The sequence below is a fragment of the Rhinolophus hipposideros genome (assembly GCF_964194185.1).
Source record: "Rhinolophus hipposideros genome assembly, chromosome: 20".
Taxonomy (NCBI): domain Eukaryota; kingdom Metazoa; phylum Chordata; class Mammalia; order Chiroptera; family Rhinolophidae; genus Rhinolophus; species Rhinolophus hipposideros.
In genome coordinates this window covers 3055102-3077257 of record NC_138066.1, presented here as the reverse complement: position 1 = coordinate 3077257, position 22156 = coordinate 3055102, and the positions used below count along the sequence as shown (strand labels likewise).

At 39.8% G+C, this 22156-nt stretch overlaps 1 protein-coding gene across 20 annotated transcripts in view; it reads left to right on the top strand.

The window, feature by feature from the left end:
• NCOR1 (nuclear receptor corepressor 1) overlaps positions 1-21688 on the top strand; it is a gene marked incomplete at its 3' end in the record, with an annotated part of 150091 nt that extends 128403 nt beyond the window's left edge. For all 20 annotated transcript variants that reach the window (XM_081027569.1, XM_081027582.1, XM_081027588.1 and 17 more), the window contains 9 exons: positions 124-252; positions 658-815; positions 972-1195; positions 9396-9536; positions 11322-11464; positions 15517-15570; positions 16089-16310; positions 18937-19113; positions 20632-21688. In XM_081027569.1, the coding sequence (XP_080883695.1) occupies positions 124-252; positions 658-815; positions 972-1195; positions 9396-9536; positions 11322-11464; positions 15517-15570; positions 16089-16310; positions 18937-19113; positions 20632-20819 (1436 nt within the window). The remainder of the gene's footprint in view (positions 1-123; positions 253-657; positions 816-971; positions 1196-9395; positions 9537-11321; positions 11465-15516; positions 15571-16088; positions 16311-18936; positions 19114-20631) is intronic.
• Positions 21689-22156: the final 468 nt, after the last annotated feature.

The window sequence follows — 22156 nt, the reverse complement described above, 5'->3', positions numbered from 1 at the left end:
CTGGTTGCCTTGGAACATTTCTGAGAATAAAAAATGAAAATATGCAAATAGGTTTGAAGATCTTGGATTTTGGAAACTTTCATAGGATTAGTTTTAAAATAAGATTATTTTCTTTTCTTAAAGTATCTTCTCACCGGTATGAAACACCTAGCGATGCTATTGAGGTGATAAGTCCTGCCAGTTCACCGGCACCGCCCCAGGAGAAACTACAGGCCTACCAACCAGAGGTTGTTAAGGCAAATCAAGCAGAAAGTATGTCTTTTTTAGACACCACTACACATGTTTTCATATTTGCATTTATCATTTGCTTCTAATTACCTGTCCAGACAATGTTAAGAAATAACTTGTTTTATTTGTTTTGTTTTAGAGTAATCTGCACTAATGAAAAATTTTTAAAGCTATTACTTGAGTACTCATTTGTTTATATTTTGTTGATATTGTTTTACCCACTTACGATTTCAAATTTTATTCTGTGTGAATCCTCTGACTGCTTTATTCGGTAAATAAATATTTTTTTCTTCAAAATTAAGATATGAATTCTGTTCAGAGATATGTACCGCATCCCTTTTATGTGTTCCTCTGAGTTGTGTTTAATCTTTGATAATGATTGAAAGGCGGGGCATCTCTGGAGTAAGCCATCTATCTTTCCTCTATTAGATGAAGCCACCAGACAGTACGAAGGACCATTACATCACTTCCGACCACAGCAGGAATCACCGTCTCCACAGCAGCAGCTGCCCCCTTCTTCACAGGCTGAGGGGGTGGGGCAAGTGCCCAGGACCCACCGACTGATCACACTTGCCGATCACATCTGTGTAAGTTTTTCATTATTCTTATTAATTTTTCTTTTTTAAATCATGCAGAAGGCACATTTCACATAGAATCACAATAAAGATGTCTAGGTTTTTTTATGCTACATTTTTTGCAAGTACTCAGTGGATTTAACCAATTCCTTTTTTTCTCATTCACAGCAAATTATCACACAAGATTTTGCTAGAAATCAAGTTTCCTCACAGCCTCCCCAGCAGCCTCCCACTTCAACATTCCAAAATTCACCATCTGCTTTGGTGTCTACACCTGTGAGGACTAAAACATCGAATCGTTACAGCCCAGAATCCCAGTCTCAGTCTGTCCACCATCAAAGACCAGGTTCAAGGGTCTCTCCAGAAAATCTTGTGGACAAATCCAGGGGAAGGTATGGTGTTGATTTCAAACCGTATGTAAATTTACCAACAGTAAAACAACTTGAATATATCTACAAGACAGGGCATTCATTTCTTACACCTGAACCTGAAGTTTATTTACCTTAATTTCCTGGAAAGTGTAAATGAGGATTTTTCTTCATTTATTTTTGGAACATCCACAGTCTGGGCAATTGATACTGTATCTTTTTTATGTGTATTCAAAAGTTGATTGCTGCTACATTCTGTTTGTGGGTTTGCAAAGGCAGTAATGAAGAATGTGAAGGACCAAAGTGTCCTTAACCTACTACCAAAGTACAGGGACACTTTGCTCTTTCAGAATCATAAAAATGTTTTTCTCATTGGTTTCTCAGCAGTAGATGTTTAGGAAGCTGATATTAAATAATGAAAACAAGGTCAACAGAGGCACCATGAAGGGAAACATTTTGGTAAAGAGCATATCTCTTAACCAATATTTTTAGTACACGCAAACCCGGGGAAAGGTCCTGGGACTGAAAATTTGCCTCCATAGTGGAGAGCAGGGAAACTTATATACAAAGCACGTCTTGGGCGTCTGCAAGACGAACTGAGTTCCTGTACTGCTTGGCAGCTGCCAAAGAATTATATAGGTTAAAAGGGGTGACAGTCTCAGGTACTGACACATGAACGCTACCAGTTATGGGAAATTATTTTACATGCTTTACCAGGTCAGGACAACAACCTGTTCCAGAAACCAGCACATAGTAGGAAGTAAGGGAGGGGTATTGGTTTATGTCAGAACAAACATCAATTATAAACAGATAGTCTCTAAGATGGGTTTGTGGGAAGCTATCTTCCCCTCTGGCTCAGGCCCAGCTCACAGGTCAGGCAGTGGTCATGTCTTAGGTCATGTCTCCTCCACACTCCACCCCTCCTGACCGGCTCTTACCATCTCACATGCCCTCCTCATCTCCAGTGTACCCTGAGTGGTCAGCGAGGCACTTCGTTAGCACGGAGGGAGCTCGCTTACACACCAATTGGACGCACTGGTGATATTAGTCCACAGCAGCAATATAGGTACATACAAGAAAAAAGACAAACACTTCAAATATTAGTAACATTTTTTTCTGCCATGTCCCCCAAGACCCAAACCAGTGTGGTAACAGGTCACCTACACTTGAGGGCAGCTCACTTAAAGCATTCACTTGGTGTTTTATGTGTGTGCTGGTAAAGAGGAGATACTGGCAAACTCATCCGGTATAAAAACACAATATTCAGTTTGGATGATGGCACAGGTGGCACCCTTTAGCTGATGCCACAGAAACAGCCGAAGTCTAAGGTCAGAAAGACAAATATTTAGTAGGGACTTGAATTGGGAGGTTTTCTCCTTGTATGAGAATTACACTTGTACCCTGGTCTTTGGATGTTAATGTGGCCCCAGCCTTGGTAACCTGGCCAGGCTGTGTAAAACATACATGTTGGCCAGGGGAGGTGGTGGTCTGTGGTGTAAGGAGCTGAATAGGAGGGGGAATATGCCGGACCGGGACCCCTACTTTCTCCCCCCTTTTTTTTCTTTTTAAGATTTTTATTAAAATATAGCTAACATACAATATTGTATTAGTTTCAGGTATAAGCAATAGTTATTCATCATTTATGTACCTAAAGAAGTGATCACCGTGATAGGTCCAGCAGCCATCTGACACCGTACCATGTTACCACAATATTATTGACTATGTTCCCCATGCTGTACATTACATTCCCATGGCTTCGTTGTCTTATACCTGGAAATTTGAACCTTTTATTCCCCTTCACCTTCCCCCCCTTTTTAATTTTTCAATTACAGTTCACATTCAATATTATTTTATATTAATTTCAGGTGTACAGCATCATGGTTAGACATTTGTATAATGTAAGAAGTGATCCCCCTGACTAGTCTAGGACCCACCTGGCACTATACACAGTTATTACCATATTATATTATTGACTGTATTCCCTATACTTTACATCCCCATGACTATTTTGTAACTGCCAATTTGTACTTCTCAATGCCTTCAGCTTTTTCACCGTCTCCCTAACCCGCCCATCTATGACACCGATAAATCTAGTACCCATCTGACATGATATGTAGTTATTACAATATTATTCACTATAATCCTTATGCTATACCCTACATCCCCATGACTACTTTGTAGCAACAAGCTTGTACTTCTTAATCCCTACCCTTTTTTCACCTATTACCAACCCTCTCCGCTCTTAATAGTGCCTGTCCCGGTCCATCTATAGTGTGTCTCCACGGGTCCTGATTGCATTAGAATAACAGGATCTCACCAGAAGTGGATGAGTTACTCCCCACCCATCGGTGTGAAGTAACTGACCGACCTCAGTGGGGCGACCCATTGCCGATTCTAGTAAATGGTCCTCTTCTCAGGGACAATAGGGCTCAGAGTCCTCAGTATCAGCTCATTGATCCACGGCAAGCATCGCGACTGTCACTGTGTCCCTTGTTTTCCACACCTTTACTGTACTGGGTTTCTCTGCCTGAGTTCCTGGCATAGGCCCCACAGGTCGGTCATTTAAATGTATTAACGCCTGGAAAGGTCCTTACCTTTGTCCACTGGCCAAAGTAGGTTTTCCAGTTAGTAAGTTTATCTGTTGTTTAAAGATACCGGTTTTTTATTTTTTATTTTCTTCCTGCCTGTCTGGCTGCCTGTGGTTTTTATGGGATGTGGAATCTCCTTTCAATATTGTGTTCTTCTGCCCATTCTTATACGTCATGTTTTTGAAGTGTGACCCCGGTCACTATCTAGTCGATGGGGGTTCCCATGCATAGTACTTAACTTTTCTAGTTCCTTGGCAGCTCGATTGCTTGCTCAAATGGGAAGGCCTGAGTTAAACCAGAGTCGGTGTCGACACACACCAGAATATATTTGGAGCCTTTACTCAGGGGAGAGGGCCTGTGTTGTCAATTTGTCAATCGGTCCCTTACCCATTGGTGATGGCCCCAGATTCTTGTAGCTGTTGTCTAGGATGTTGTTTGGAACAGACAGGATGGGGTACAGCTGCATTTAGATCACTGTATTTTAAAGGCAGCCCTGCCTCCTTAGATATGTGCCATCCATTTTGGGCACTACGGTGCCCACTCGTCCAGTGTACCCAATCTGCATGTCAACTGAGGGGTCAGTTGCTAAAGTGTATATTTTTGCCAAGGCATCTGCTTCCTGGTTACCTAGAGGTGTGGATGCCTGTGGGCAGGGACATGGAAAACAGCGAGATCTGCCTCGGGCTCTTGTAGATGAGCCCAAATATCTCTTGTCCCCATAATGGTTTGTTCATAATCGTCCACCCCTCCTTTTCCCATTGTCCGAGCCATAGATTCAATCCTTTTCAAATTGCCCAACTGTCAGTACATAGGATTACAGCCAAGGTTCATGTGTGATTACTAACCAGACAGCTCTTACCCGAGCCCATTGGCTACTGTGTGGTTTCTTTTTCCATCCAGATAGTATCAGTGGATGGTTGGATAGCAACTGCCGTCCAAGGAGGTGGATTACCCTGACTAGAGCCATGGGTCTAGCTGAGATTTCCTCTATTCCTGTTTTACAGGTTGCAGGGGCCAACATGAGAATAGGAGCAGGAGCATTTGTAGGGTCTATATATTCCTCTAAAGACAGGGCTATTTGACTGGACACTTCTCTGCTGTAATAGGCATGCCTTGTAGTGTAGGAGTCTGAGCTGTGGCATAGGCTGGTCAGTGGAACATACTGTTGTTGTACCTGTTATGAGGGGAGGGAAGTCCTCACTACAACCAGCTCCTCTTAGTAAGAGGTTCCACCTGCAGGAGCACTATCAATTGCTAAAAGTTGCTGTTCTATTGGGAAAACCTGATCTCTGACCCCTAATTGAGACAAGAACCCAAAGGGCACACTCTCCTTTGCTGTTTTTGCCATAATGCCCATTCCATACCTTCCACGGTAACTGAAACATCTAATTCAGAAGACAACCCCGCCTATGAGATTCCAGGAGCTTTAATCTGTTTGACCGTTAATTTTGCTTTCTCAAAGGCAGCTTGTTTCTCTGTTCCCCAGTCCCATATATGTCCCTTTTTAAGTAGGCAATATGGGTGAAGGCATTGTGCTAAATGGGGTATAAATATTCACCAATACCCCAGAATCCTCACAAAAGCCTGTATCTGTTCCACAATTTTGGGTATAGGGCAGGCTTGTATTTTGTTTGTGATGGCCTCAGAGACAAATGTTGATATGTGGATCTTACCCAACCATACAACTCCCAAGAACTTTACTTCTGTGCTTGGACCTTGAATTTTCTGTGGATTCACTGCCCATCCTCTCTGTTGTAGGTGGTCCAGCAAAGCCTGTAAGGTTTTCTGCAACAGAGGCAAATCTTCATAGGTTAACATTATGTCATCAGTGTAATGGATCCATGTCACTGGGGTTGGGAAAGAAAACTTTGACACATCCCGACCATTCCATAGCATGTGGTGGGGCTGTGTAGATGGCCGTGAGGAAGCACTTGGAAGGTCCGTTGTTGCCCCTCCTGGGTAAAGGCAAATTGATCTTGGGATATTCAGCAGCCATGAGTATGCTAAAGAAGGCGTTGGCCAGGCCCAGCACAGTCAGTGTTTCTGGGACCGTAACCAGTGTAGCTAATACAGCGGCAGTAGTAGGCACAGCCACACGGGCAGGGGACACTACCCCGTTTAGCTCTGGATCATCTGTCCATTATTCCAGAGCCATCTGGCTTTTTTCCTGGCCACACTGGGCTGTTACAGGCACCGCATGCAGAGCACACAATGCCCACACAGTGGAGCTCCTGGGTAGCTTTCCCTATTTCCTTGTGTCTTCCCAGGAACTCTCTGCGGTGGTGGTAAACTGGCTCCGTGTTGGCCTTGCCTCTCAGTACTGATTTGATTGCTTGTACTCTAAGGCGAAATCCCCAATAGAGGTTTGTAAAGTCTGTCCTTGCAAGATGTCCGTGCCCAGTATGTTTTCAGAATTGAAGAAGTAAAGACCTCATGTTCCTGGTAGTGGGGGCACCCACTTTACAGAACAAGGGGGACTTTTCTGACCATGACAGTCTGGCCTCCGTAGCTGTCTATAGCACTGAGGGGGCCGGAGAATTTCTGAGGACTACTGTGTGGTTGGCTACATTCAGCACCAGTGTCAACCAAAGCAGTTATCCTCTGTTCATTTCTGAGGGCCAGTGGATATTGAGTTCCATGTGAGGCCTCCTATTGCCCCGTGACCTCACCTGAGGACGATATTGGCCTTCACTCTATACTGGGGGCAGGGGTTTGGGGACAAGGTGGGCACCAGAGTAGGGTGAAATCCCAGGGGTCTGAATCTGTTGGGGTTTCCACTGGGCGAGCTGAGGGGTTTGGGTGGGACTGTTATTCTGGTTGTAAAGCTTTCTAGCACTGCATTAGGCTGATATTCTTTAGAGATGCCTGCGACGCCCAGATCCTGCCACGTTTGCTTTCAGGTTAACCTCACAGGCCCTTTCTTCCCTGTCGCCCTTATTCCTCCTTTTTCTTCTCTCTGTTCAAGTGCCGAGTCCTTCCCACAGCTTCAGATGTATTCTTGAAATGGGTTGATTTTCCCTAGATCTGCCTCCAATTTCCGAATCCTGGCTTCTGCCTCTAGCTGGGGGTTGGTTATCAGCTGAACCGCCCATAAAAGGCGCCAGCCTATCGTGGCCACGCGCTTTCCTTCCCTGCCACAGTGTGCAATGCGGAGTTGGTTCTTTAAACAAACTCATGAGACCAGCCAGCATTTTCAGGACGTCCCCATACTCACGTGGTGGTCTACATGCCTCCACATACAGTCCACCCCTCCCCACGTAGAAGTAGATGGCCAACCCAGGATTTTCTCCACAGATGCCTCTTTCCCAGGCCTCATTTCTTCATTCTTATGGTTGACTTGCCAGTTGTTAGTACACACAGACCTAGGGAAAGGTCCCGGGACTGAAAAATCTAGCTCCACAGTGGAGAGCAGGGAAAGATTGAAGAAAGAGGCTCACCACTCCAGTCTGGTAATTAATAGAGTTTATAAGGGATACTTACATTTGAGGCACTTCTTAGGCAGCTGCAAGATGAAATTGATCCCTGTACCACTTGGCAGGCGCCAAAGAATTATATAGAATAAGAGGGGGGATAGTCACAGGTATTACTATACATGACTGTTACCTGGTAGAAGGAATGACATGCTTGACCAGGTCTGGACAACAGCCTGTTCAAGGAACCAGCACTTAGTAGGAAGTAAGGGAAGGGTATTGGTTTATGTCACTACAGTTATCGATTATGATGAGACAGTCGGTAAGAAGGGGGTTCTGTAGGAAGCAATCTCCCCCTACTGGCCTAGATCCAGCTCGCGGGTCAGGCAGCAGCCACGTCTTCAAACGATCTCCTCCACAAAGTTGTGCGTGTACGTTTTTTAAAAAAATGAAGGCAGAGTTTTTGGCTCAACATAGTAGACTAAACATTGGCACATGTTAAATTATAGTAAAGCGGCATGCACGTTCATAAAATTCACAAAAATGGTGAGAACAAGCTTGGGATATCAGCAGGTCAAAAATTCTGGCAAATATGTGGAAGTCACACAGTGGATTGATGAAGCAAAGTAGTGGAAGCTACAACTCAGAGCACGAGAAAGAGCAGTTTGTAGCAGGGGTGCTTCTCCAGCCTGCCTGCCGACCCCTCAAGTAAGCAAAGCACATAAAGAAGAAGAATTCATTTCAGAAGATAATGATCTGCATTTTTTAAAAAACAAAACTTTATTGGGGTACTTTTCAAACATACACAACATAGTACAGTATAATATGCCTGTACGTATCCATTGCCCAGTTTCAGTAATCATCAGATAAGGCCAATTTTGTTTTATTTTTATCTTGCCCACTCTCAAACTGGATCATTTTGAAGCAAACCTCAGACATAATCATTTCAGGAAGCTGGATGGTCTTAAGCATAAGATGAAAACACCTTTATTTTCTTTTAACCAAAAAGGAAAAGAAATTCAATTATCAAAGGAAAACTGAAAGCTGTACAGCAGAGTCATGGTTTATTCCTGATGCAAAATACTATGTATAGCAGATTTTAAGCAATTGATGGCATTTATGAAAAGAAAAACCATTTTCTTTTCACTTGTAATTTCAACATCACTAAACCTGTGCATTTAAATAAGAAATGTTACATTTCTTTCACTGGTTTTAGTCAAATTACCTGGTTTTACAGTTTAAAATGTTCACACAATCCACAGTGTTATAAAACAAAACACCTTTAATAGGTTTTTCAATCTATAAACACAGGAAGTTTTTCAGAGTCTAGACAAGATGTAAATGCTATAAAGCACGTAAAAATGGCTGAATGTGCTATGTAAAGTAAAAATAGACAAACTAAAGATTAAAATAAAATGGGCAACAACATAGAGAAGGTAGTCAAGTTCTTCATCTTTCATGCAAAGGAGTTACTACTGTTTCAAGTTTGATAAGCCAAGAAAGGTATACGATTATTTTGTTTTAAGGTAAACACCAAGGAACTAAAAGAAAAATGGTCAAAAATAGCCACCTCTAAGAATTGGGTGGGGTCAATTGGGAAAGGAAATGACAAATAATGTGCGTGTGTATATAATTCCACTTAACTATAATAGTAATAAAACAGATGTTAAAGGTCACAGGCATCTCTCTTAATATGAATAATCACTAAGCCAAAAACATTTATTTTGGTCTAAACAGTGTGTTTTATCTCACATTATCCCTACGAACATGGTATCCAGAGGAAGAACACTAAATTGAGGCTAGTTGCTCAGCCCTAAAATGGTATATAACTAGAACCTAATTCTTTAGATTTTAGTTTAGTACTCAAGTCCTTTAGCTTTTAACTTAATGGGGAAAGAAAGACCTGGTAAGTCATGACTCAAAATCGGCAGTAAAACCCATGAGAGAAGGGCTCACTGGAGCAGCCAGCCCAGGAGAAGACGGTGGGGTCTGATGGAAGCACAGAGTGACCTCCCAAAGAGCATCGGCTGCTGTCTGCCCCATGGCCTCCCAAATCTGCCAGGCATGCATGGATAAACCACTAGTAACAGACCCTTTTTTGATAACTAGAACGTGGCAAAATTTGTCCCTTTCCTGAATGAAGTAATGAGTTAACCAGTTTCTGTTTAGGGTAAGCTGTAGGTGAACCCTAGGAGCACAGTCTAATATTTTATGTTACAATATTAGGCCTGGAAAATCGCCAGAGAGGAGTCATGTCTCTTCAGAGCCCTACGAGCCCATCTCCCCACCCCAGGTTCCAGTTGTGCATGAGAAACAGGACAGCATGCTGCTCCTATCTCAGAGAGGAGCGGAGCCTGCAGAACAGAGGTGAGGAGCGAGGTATACTTCCAGCTGACAGCTCCCCTTTATGAGTGTGTGTGTGTGAGCCCACTGCCTTTCAGTTTTCCTTAAAGTCAGGCCTTTTTTCTCTTGGGTTACATGTCAGAATAGGACTCTCAAAGGATAATTTAGCCTGTTTTCCTAGTGATCTAATGTCAGTGGATTTTAATGAAAAAATTATTTAAATAGGTTACAGGAAAAAATTGTTCATTGTTCTTTGAAATTGAGTCCCTCTTGATCCTTTTTAAAAAAGTGTGTGTGTGTGTGTGTGTGTGTGTGTGTGTGTGTTTCTGTGTGTGTGTGTGTTTCTGGTTCAACCACGATTTCAGTGCTTACCATGTACCAGGCATTGCAGACTATTTATGGAAGGGCAGTAATGATGAGCACCCTGTGAACTGGTTTTTCTTACCTACATATTTCTAACCTAACCCAACCTTATGAATTATTATGTTTATTCCCACTTTGATTAGACACCTTTGATTTGGTCCCTCTCCAGCTCACTTCCACTAGCGTGATTGGTCTAAAACTCATAGAATCAAGCACTGAGTCATTAGCATGGCATTTGAGTTCCTTTATGTCTGACCAGGCTCATATTGCTCATAGCATTTCCTGCTACTTCACTTGTACACTTCATTCTCTGTCCGTGTCAAGTTGCTTATTGTCCCTGAATAACTTTCAGTTCATAATCATGCTGTTTTCTTGGTGGGGAAACCCTCCCCTTGATTTGCCCGTGGTCAAGTAAAGTCAGAAGAACCCAGCTTTAAACCAACATCTGTCTCACTCCAACTGTTAGTGTATTTCTTACAGTGTTGTAAGTTTTTTATTTACTGTATATATCCACAGGCACTCAAATAGATGTTGGTACCTTTCAATGAAATGAGGAAGAAAATCCATTTTTGAAGAGGGACTGATGTAAATTTAATTATACATTTACATCTTTTCCCCCAAGTTTGTGAATATTTTGAGGACAGGGACCATGTCTTTTTTTTATTGTCTTACTTTTTTTCTTATCATCACCTTATTCGTCTTTCTTGGCAAATCATAGGTTCTCACTTGTTCTCCTGTTTGAGTGATGTATGAATCCCCACGACCAGATTATGTTCTCTGTTGTTATCTCTGGCTCTAGCTAGATCCTGGGTGGTCTTGAGCTGTTATATATAGGAAAAATTTTTTTAATGTGTTTTTATGGGAAGCTGCCAACAAAATATGAAACTCTTTATATGAATCTCAGTTCCTCTGGTAGGAGGCTTTGAAATGATAGTAACAATGTCTACATTATAGTTATTCTGTTCAAGTCTAATGGTTGATTGCTTAAGTGTGAACTCTTGCTATTTTATAGGCAAGTATGCTATTCATTATAATTTTATTGTACTTCAGATTAATTCTGCTAGTAAAACAGTTCCCAGTTGATGTGGTAACCATAAATACATCAGTGTTTGATGCTGTTTGAAACAGCATCATGATGATCTGTTTCTGAGTTTTCCTGTTAATAATCCATTCGCTGCTATTCATTCTTTGTTAAGAATCTTTGTTCTAGATTATCTTCATGGCAGTCCTCATTTATGATTTCATCTTTGAGTGCTAAAGTATTTGACTGGATCCTCAAATATGATATACTAACTGGCTCTGGTCACATGCTGCTCCTTAGTGCTGTAACCACACACACAAGATGGGGAGGTAGTAGTTTCCCCAAATACTCTGTTATTATCGGGATAGGAAAGTCCCCCAGGTTAGGAGTACATGATGTAACAGGCATAACTGTGTTCCTAATAGGAATGATTCCCGCTCACCAGGGAGTATAAGCTACTTGCCTTCATTCTTCACCAAGCTTGAAAACACGTCACCCATGGTTAAATCAAAGAAGCAGGAAATTTTTCGTAAGTTGAACTCCTCTGGTGGAGGTGACTCTGATATGGGTAAGTGGGATTTCTTTCATAAACCCAAATAAAACGTGATTAATAATGGTATCTCCAGAGTTGCCTCTTGTGTAACCCTTGAGTTTAAAGGTCCTTATAGGCATCTACCTAACTACATCTGATCTTAAGGTTCCTTCTCAAATGTCTGTCAGTGCAGAACGATTTTCTTTTAGGGAACAAGAACTTCCTAGTTTCTGAAGCTGTCCATTTCCTCTTCGAACAAGTGCTGAATCTAGGAAACTTCTTTTGTTGGGCTGGATGAGCTGTCCATAGTTTTCTGCCCACTGGTCTCTTAGTTGTATCCATTTGGACCATCTCTACATGACATCTCTTCCGCTATCTGAAGACGAGTCATGTCTTTTGAGTCTTCTTACCTCTGTAACCATCCCCCGTTGTTCACCACATGGCCTGGTTCTGAGTGCTCATACCATCGCAGTTGCTCCCCACTAAAAACATTTTATTTAGCTTAGCTTTTCAGTAGGTTCTTAGATTCATCATTATTAAGGGAGCCTAAGATTGTATTACGTTTTTTGGGGGGGCAACCTATACACTGTTAAGTTATAGTGCACTTAGTACCAATATAAACATCAGGGTCTCTTGGTGTGCTGCTCTTGATCCATACGTTTCCCTTGCTGTGCTTTTGGAAGTAACAAGCTCCAAGTATAGGATGATGCAGTCTGTGCTTGCACCATTCCAACTACTTTTTCTACCTGTATTAGTGTCTTTCTGGATCTCAAATGAATCATTCAGCATTCATCTGCAAATCTGATAAACCCACTATCTAAAGACATAATAACATCAATAATAATGGTAGCAAAGTTATATATTATATATAGCACTTACTATGCTCTCAGCACTATTCTAAGAATGTATATATAAACTAGTTTGATCCTCACAACATCCTACGTTACACATTATAATTATCTCCATTTTGTAGTTGAGGAAACAGAGATTTAATAACTGCTACAAGTTACATAACCAGTAAGTAATGGGACTGTGGTTCAAATTCAGGCATTCCAACTCCAGAGGACTCTGCTTCTAATGATGTACTAACTGGCTTCTAACAATTCTGTACGCATAGCATCATTGCCCAGATCTTTGGTAAATAATCCAGTAGGATAAAACTCTGTGGCATCCAAACCTTCCTTTCGATCGATATGAATGTGTTACTCAGAATCTTCCTCATACTGTTATTTAGCCCACTCACTTACACCGTCACCTAGTCCTATACATCTTTTCTGTATATCCAGTGATACAGAAAGTGATACAGAAAGACTTCGTTGGATGCCTTGAAGAAATCTGGGTATATCACAACCTCCTTTATTTCTGTGATCTACGATCTACTAATCTGACTCTGTTAAAAGAAAGGAAACCATGGGCTGTGAACTGTAAACTGCCAGGCGGATCTGTGTTTGGATCTGTGACATTCTGTGATTAATAAAGGTTGAATGTCAAAGAGAAAAAATGATGAACCCAGTGTCACTTACTGTTTGTGAACTTATCCTAGTTCTTCATTACTAGATTACTTTAAGTGGCAACAAATCATCTAAAAGATAAATATTCTAGAATGTTGACCAGAATTAGGCTTATCTATAACCTTTCTTCTTTTTTTAAAAAACGTCATTACATTTTTCTCTCCAGTCTTCAGTGGTTTCATGTTATTTACAGCTCCTCAAATGTCACCAACAAAAATATAGTGCTCTCATTTTCAGATTCGCTCAGAACCCAGAGATGAATCTATCAGAGCATGGGACATACAGATGTTAGAGCAGCCGGTTGTTAATTGTTTCACCTTTGTATGTTTTGCACTCATCTTGTCTAGTCTTTGTCTTGCCATTTTAGTAGGGAAAAAGAATTCTTGACAGGAAAATGCTACATGACTTGAAGAAGCCTACTTTATAGTTTCCTTCTTACGTTTGTTTCCATTGTCCTTAGGCAGTACTCTCTCAATCATCAATTCAACAATTATTTCTTGAGCAGGCTACTATGTTGGGTGCTGTTAGAATGACAGATGGTCTCTACTCTCTGGAAATGTATATTGAAACAAGTACCTAACTTTAACAAAAGATAAGACTTGTTAATGTCTTGAGGCAAGTACTAACAAAATTGCTCAAGTCTGGGATTTTTTTTTTTTTTTTTTGATTGCAAGAACTTGTTTTGATTGTGGAAAGGGACAATTAAAAAGTTGTATTAAGGAACCAGTGGTTTCATGGAACCCCAAGACGCATTCAGTCCTCACCAGGAAGTATAACTGAAAGCCGTAAAGCAACCAAGACAGCTTCACTTCAACTCAGTGTCTCTCAATTCACTGTTCCACTGAGGACATCAGTAACTTTATTCTTCAGAAAACTTAAAGCTTTCAAACTTACTGTTTGGTCTCTTTGTAGCTGTTGACACTTGTGAACCACTTCCCTCTTCAGAAATACTCTCTTCTCTTGGCTTTCAGATACTTTCTCTTAGTTTTTTTCTCTGCTTTTTTGGCCGTTCCTTATGTCTCCTTAGACACTTAGTCTTGCTTTGCCGGGCCCTTGAATGTTGGTTTTCTTAGTTTTTTCTCTCTGTGATTCGTTTCATCCACTGTGGGAGTTTAAACTGTGCTGAAAACTCCCAAACTTCTATCTGGAGTTCAACTTTTTTTACTAAGCTGTACTTATGTATCTTTGCAGACCTCTTTTCTTCTTAAGTATCTTACTGGCTCCTTAAATGTGTAATATTGAATTAACAGTCTACCTCTCCACACAAAGAAATCGGTCCCTCCTCCTCCTTTCCCGCCTCCCAAGTTTATCTCTATGATGGCTGCACTAATCACTTTCTTGGCAGTCTTCCCTCTCCCTCATTCTTTACCTGCTGATGGGTGATGCTGCCTCCTCCTGTCAAGTCTGCCTCCTAAATAGCTCTAATATCTATCTTCCTTTCCCTTCAGTTCTGAGTAATTATGTTCTCTTAAGTTTGCCCATCTGTTTTATTATGATCCAACCAAATAATTGCTCGGTAGATATTTATAAAATGAATGAATGTGTCCTATTCCACAAACTTTTGTGATAACTACAAGGCTGTATTTATTACTTTGTGTTATTTCAGGTTTAGTGTTACCTGGCCCAAAAGTAAGGACACTGTCATCTGTAGTTTATGTTTTATAGTTCTTCTAGAAGATTTTTCTCCTTCTCCTATTGCCAGTTTAAAGTTTCTTTGATCAAGAAAGGTTGTTTCTAGGCACATGCACTCCCCTATCTTCACAGATAGGTCTCATCCATAGGTAAGAATTCATCCTTCTGTGGTCACATCTGAAACTCCACATTCTTCTCTGGGACATCATTTGTTTAGCCACCCACTTGCTTCCTATATTCTTTCTTTTTCAAATTCTCAGCATCAAGTTGAAGACATGATGGAAAAACACCATTTATATTCTCAAATTCCTTCTATTTCTGAGGGCACAGTGCTCTATAGGTAATTCCCAGATTGTCCCAGCTGTTGTCATTCAAACTGTACAAATTATAGCTTGTACAGTTAGCAGGAATAAAAAGAATCAATAGACAGAATCTTTGTCTCATCTTAGGAATGTAAGAATAGTTTCCAATTAACCATGGTAAGGAAGCACATGGTCATTTTCATACTGTTCATTGAGCTTTGTTCCCCTAATGTCAGGCTGCCTCAAACTTGCTGATATTTGAAAGGGTCACCTTAAATCCAAGGTTTCTTCTCTAGAAAGCCTGGAGTCCTATGCTGAGAGCAGTTTTTTCCTACTTGTGTTTCTCCAGCAGTGCAAAGTTTCTTTCTTTCCTCTGGGTTATACTACTCATGTTCTGATTTTCCTATCTCACCCGATTCTTCATTTCCTGATTTCCTTTTTTAAAAAAAATTATTTCTTTCACTTTATCTTCACTTATGGGTAAAAAATAAAGTTGAGATCTTTGCTTAATGGGTGAAAAATAAGGTTGAGATCATGGAAAATAAAAAGGTTAATTTTGTAGGGGTTTTTTTTGAGAGTTTTATCTCTTTCAGTGTACATGATTATCACATCTCAATTAACCTGAATGTTTGTTTAAATACAGCAGCTGCTCAGCCAGGAACTGAGATCTTTAATCTGCCAGCAGTCACTACCTCAGGTAAGATTTAAAATACATTATCTGCCAATATGAAATTGGTATGGTAGCAGTCACTGCATACGAGGGGGCTGCTCCAGTATGCAAAAGTGAATAAAGGCCCGTAACTTAATTAGGGAGATAGTAGCAATAAAAAGTGAGTTCGGATACAATAAAAAGATAAATAATCAAAACTATTAAAGAACAGCATAGAAACTAGGAAATAGAAAAGAGAAGAATACTGTTAAGTAACTTGAACACAGGTGGGTGACTGATTCATTTAGCGAAGAAAAACAAATTTCCTTGAGTTATCGGTAGATTTAGAGGGCCTGTGTGGGCTCTCAGGGTTTTTTGTTTTTGTTTTTTTCTTTTGAACCTTTAAGAGTTTATTTGAGCCAAACTGACAACATATGCCGGGGAGCAAGATCTCAAATACTCCTCTCGGGTTTCAGGCAGCTTGTCAGGTGCTGTGTATGTAGTCTGTTGATTTCTGTCTCCTGATCCACCTCAGAAATAAGCCGAAATGTGGTTGTCTCTTTCAGGCTCAGTTAGCTCTAGAGGTCATTCTTTTGCTGATCCTGCCAGTAATCTCGGTCTAGAAGACATTATCAGGAAGGCTCTCATGGGCAGCTTTGATGACAAGGTTGAGGATCATGGCGTTGTCATGTCCCAGCCTGTGGGAGTCGTGCCCGGTGGTGCCAACACCGCCGTTGTGACCAGTGCTGAGACACGGAGAGAGGAAGGGGACCCATCACCTCATTCAGGTGAAGTTTTCATTTTAGTGCTCTTCTGCCTTTCCCAAGAAAAAGCCTATTTATTTTCCAAGTTCTGATCCATCACTAAGAGATTTCATTTATGTGTTCAGAGTCACCTCTGAGAGTTTTATTTACTTTAAAAAAATTTTGTTTAACCTACTCAGACATTTTATAGTAACCTGAACAGAATAATAAAGACAAAAATTTTTACCCAGAATGTTACCCTCCAGCATGTTTCTATTTTTGCTTGCATCTGTCCTTACCTGTATATGTACATAATTATAATACAAGTGCAATTTCACATTCTGCTTTTGAATAAAAGTGACTTACTATTGTAATAAAAATGATAGGTTGAGTATAAAAGAATTTTAAGTCATAGAAAAGAGTACGGGGGAAAAAAGCCTTCAGATCACGTTGTCCAGAAAGCTAGTGTTATTATTTGATGAGCATCATTCCAGATGTGTCACTGTATAGACACATATAAAAGGATAAATAATAAAATGAGATCATTTTATACATCTTGTTAACGGTATAAATCCCACACACAAAAATAACTGTAAGCTTTTAATGTTTATACAGAGGCTGCCAGGAAAATGTATGTGCATTTTAAGAAAGGAAAAAACTATTAAAATTATAATACAATGAATGATGCTAGCATTCATTCGATTAACGCCATCTTTTGAACAAACGTCATACTACACATTGCTACGTAATTCAACTCAACTTTGAAAAGTCGTACAGAGATATCATTTTTAAATGTGTATACATTTTTTTGGCACCCCAGTGCCAATATTTATTCTTAATCTTTTGAGAATTTCTTTCCTGATTAAAAAAATTACCTGAAGATCAGCAGTATTTCAGGTTTAGTTTAGGTTTATTTTCCTTTGTTATCATCAAGCAAAAGATTAAGAATAAATAAATAAATAATAATAAAACTAAAGTTACGAAAAAGGTTAAAGAGATTAGAGGTTTTATATTGTTTTTACCTACATCTATTAATTGTAGAACAATATGAATTCACTTCCTGCTTTGAAAGATAAGCGGTCTTTCCCTTTGTACTCTTCCAATTTTTACTGATTTTAAGTATGCTGTATTTTAAGTATGTGTATTTTAAGATTATAATATTGATGATTTACACAATTAAAATTATCCTGGTTGTATGATCTTTTTATTATGGCATTTCTTTTTGGTAAGGTTTCAAAGTGCATTTTCTCACAAAGGGTGCTATTTAATTAAAAGATCTTTCATGCTCAAGAATGACATCTTGTCTTTATATTTGAAATGAGAGGTCGGGAGATTATAATATTTTTGACACGTACTTTTCTCAAAACATCCTGTAGACTTACATTTTTTTTCTGTTGTTCACTGTTGTGTAAGAAATAAGGCCAGATGTTCACCCTCTTTTTGGTGGGTGACAGTATGTCTGCTTGAAGAATCCTTTTTCCCTCAATTTTAAAATATTAACCATCAGTATGTGTTAGTATTCAGATTTTTCTGATGACAGGAGGGCGTTTGCATTTATAGGTTGAGTTCCGCACTCAGGGAAATGTTATACTATTAAGTATTCCTTATTTCTGTTTCTTGTGTTGGGCTCTCCATTTCAGAAACACAATTATCTTTTTGTTGGATAGTCTTTGTCCTCTGTATCTGTGACCTTCTAATTATTTTAGTCATCTTGATCTCTTTCTTTTGCTTTTACTGTATCTCAAAATTTTCCTTTGTACCAATAATTCCCTTTTCATTATGTCTGTTTTGATCCTTTCTGTATTTTGTTTCCTAAGCCTTTTCACCTCTTACTTAGTTTATCTATTTTTTGAGCTTCTTCTGTAAACGGGCTTTGTGTATTTTGGAGTTTTTCTTCAGTATACTTAACACCTTTCCCCTGTTCTTTTCTTACCATCAAGAACTCGCATTTCTTCTCTTTCCAGATAGTTCGAGGGATAGAAGTTCTTTTCCACCCACTTTTTTTCTGTACACTGAAGGATTTGGGGCAGTATGAAATTGTTTTGCTGGGCTGAGGAAAACGTTTGCTGATGACCTAGGCTCTGATCTCTTCTGAGATCTTTTTAATGTTTTGTTTTAGAGCCCAAATCAGGGCATCTCACTCCTGTGAATTTCTGCTGAGTTCACCAACTAAACTGCCTGGAAAAACAGAAAGGGCCACCAAGACTTGCCAAACTTCTGCTGAGGTCCAATAGTGCCATGAAGGGGCTTCTGTGCTACAGTTGTTTTCCTTTGACATATTTCCTTGGGGTGGTAAAATAACTCCTGTTTGCTTCTCCCTAAATTTGTGGGGGAGGAGGTAGTGAGGATTTAAGAGTTTTGTCAACTTGATTTAATTTCCTTAGCAGTTTCTGTGCTCCAGGGCCAGGAAAGAAATGGTGTTCCATAAATTTTAATTCCTTGGTTACATGTTTTTAAGTTTATGGCATGAGGACATACCCCTTTTTTGTTTTAGTTGCCACAAGTAAATTCTGGCTTTCTTTTAAATATTTTTTACTTCATTGGGTAGTAGGATCTGGATTCTTCATGCTACCATTCTGTTTCTTTCACTTAGCATTATATAATCAGCATTTTGAGGGTTTGAGAACATAATTACTATATATTAACAATTAATAATTTATTTCACTTTTAGGAGTTTGCAAACCAAAGCTGATCAGCAAGTCAAACAGCAGGAAATCTAAATCTCCTATTCCTGGGCAAGGCTACTTAGGAACTGAGCGGCCCTCTTCAGTCTCGTCTGTACATTCAGAAGGAGATTACCACAGGCAGACGCCAGGGTGGGCCTGGGAAGACAGGCCCTCTTCAACAGGTAAGGAATGTACTGCTAGAAAATGAGTTGTACAGCAGTTATATTACTGCCTGTGTTAGTACTTCTAAAATTAGAAACTTTGATTGGAAAACTATTTCCATTACTGTATCATTAATAGGATTGCTTTCCAGAACAGAAATTGAATACATATAATCTTAAAATTTTTAAGAATGCGGGTCTGATTACCATGATAAAAGAGCTATGAAAAAATATCTCATCCATTCCCCTCACTTCTATATTATACTGGTAGCCAACATCTGAAGTTGCAAAGCAAGTAGATCTGTGGTTTTAGTTCTTTCATAAACTCTACCTAAATGTAAAGTACCACTTCCAAGGCAGCTGCACCTTCAGCCTTTCTTATAGACATTCTTAGAGAAGGTTCTTAGGGAAATGCTAAGAAATCAAAGTCAGAAATGGGAAGAAGAATTTTAAAAACCACCGTCTATCTTTAGGCTATGTCTATACAGATTGATGATAAACAACAGGCTATTTATTAATGTTTTCCATTTTGTGCCTGTTTGTAAGCATATATATATATATAGATATATAAAACGGTAATAATGGATAATGGTCATCTTGAAAAGCAGCAGACATTTTTTTGTTTGTTAAATAAAATTGGGATATTTGCCGTGGATTTAAGGGTTTCAGAGAATTATAAGCTGTCCTTTCCTTAGAGATTAAATACACAGATACATCGCTGAAAAATATCCTCAAGACATCTATAAATTTCATATGGATTATTATATCAGCACAATTTAAAGCTCTTTCTAAAATTTTCACATGACTTGTAAAGTGGTTATATACTGATTTGAAAACTTCTAGCCTAGGCCAATGACTGTTCTCAAATCTCTTAGGGAAGGAGTTATTATTATTCATGAAATTAATTACTTGATGAAATGGTAGGTTTTCTGTTAGAGAATCTTAAGCTGGAGGAGGCTTTCTGGGGACAGTGAAACAATCTAGAAACTGACAAAAGGTAGCAGTGCTCTCATTAGGTTTGTGTATCCCTCTTCTAAATCTTGTACGTTGATAAATCTGCCCAGTGAGATCCAGCCAGTGACATGCATCCTGCTGCCCCTTGACCTGCCGAAATTCCTGGTGACTTGTCCCCTTCATCCTCTGAGAACTGTGCCCCTGCATTTATCTGTAAGAGTCAAACAGTGTAACCAGACTCTTTTAGTTAGAGCTTAATATCCAGTAGTTTTACTTGGATTCTCCATGGAAACACCTAGTTACAGACGTAACAACTGAAAATCCAGGCTTGAGCTTTCATTTCGTGGTTCAGCAACTCGCACCTTATATGCTTATTCATGTCGTGTGTCCCTCCCAGACTCTCACTGGTTGCTGCATTATCACTGGCTACAACCGAAGTGGTAAAACCTTGGCCCTCCCTTGTTTCATTTTGCTTAGAGTCACAGACCATTTTAGTGGAATAATCCTGTCCTCCTCCATCCTGTGAAAGTTGGATGAAACAGTAACTATGCTCATGACAGTGAAACCTAATTTTTATTTTGTCAGGCTCGACTCAGTTTCCTTATAACCCTCTGACTATGCGGATGCTGAGCAGTACGCCACCAACACCGATCGCATGCACCCCCTCTTCTGTGAACCAAGCAGCTCCTCACCAACAGAACAGGATTTGGGAGCGAGAACCTGCCCCGCTGCTCTCCGCACAGTACGAGACGCTGTCAGATAGTGACGACTGAACTGCACAGAAAAGGCAGCAGGGTCTGGGGGAGGGATCTCTAGTTTTTGGAGGTTTTATTTGTAATTGCAGGTCAAAAACCTGCCTTCTATGATTTATGTCCAGAGACTTTTCAGCAGAGCCTGGACCATGGATGATGAAGAAATGATGGAAATGTGGAGTCAAATGGGGGGTGGGAGGAACTGCCTTTGATGCAGGCAGTTCAGTGGATTCTAATAGTGGAGGGTTGAAATGTAGAGTTTTTAAAAAGTGGACAATTCCTGTTCTTACATCTGTAAAGAAAACCATAATGTCTTTAAATCACTCTTCTGTAAATAGATTATCTTTTTGCAGTGTTTCCCCTTGCTGTAGTATCTGGTGTACTTATGTTCAAATCAGCACATCAACCCTGGGGGTACTTTTTAAAAATCTTCTATCTTTTTAACCCTTGCCTTCTAAACAACCTCATACAGCCCAGTTACATAATGTTGGCTGTCACGGGCATTGTACTTTTATCCTATTTTGTTTCCTCTCAATTCAGGTTCCCAAGTGATGTTTAAAATCTTATGGAAATGTTTAGATTTTTAACACAGACCCTGTAATGAAATCTGTACATTAACGTATTAGGGTCAAAAGGTAGGAGAAACAAATTCTGCCATATTGTAAATTTCCAGCGCAGGCTTTAATTTTTTTTAATTCGTAGCAATGAAAAAATACTATTGCATGGGTATGTTATAGTTCAGTTTTTAGAAGTTTTAAAGGCTTATTTGAGGCATACCTCACTGTTATACACACTGGTAATTTAACCATGACCCTAAGTATTCTTTTGCTCCTTCATTTGATGCAGCCCAACAAAGCTTTTGTTTTTGAAATAAATTTGACTACCCTGTCCATAGGTACAATAGATTATTTGTGATTTAAGGCTCTTGATGTCTCAGGTTTCAAAGGAAAAACATACTTTTATTTAGTTTGATATGTTATTGGCTGAGTTAGAAGATGACGGTTTGTGTAGCGTCGCAGTCTTAGGTTTCCTCTGTGCTGTACGTCCTGCTCTCTCACGGTGAACATCATGGCCCTTCCCCTTCTCTCCTCGTATGTGCCAGTGCTTCCTCTCACTGTAATTCCCTGTGCACAAGAGTTTACTGTAGAATGTTTTCATTTCACTGAAGCTCAAAGTTTTCCAACTGAATAGTAACTAATGGTACTAGAGGGTCAGTTTTATCCTTCATTAATAGTTCTTACTGAATTTTTAGTTTTTCATACAACTTCAGCACAGCACTGAAGGATCCTCCTGTAGCACGTGGCTGCTGCCCTGCTTCCCCGAAAATAAGAGCTCGCTGGACAGTCAGTTGTAATGCG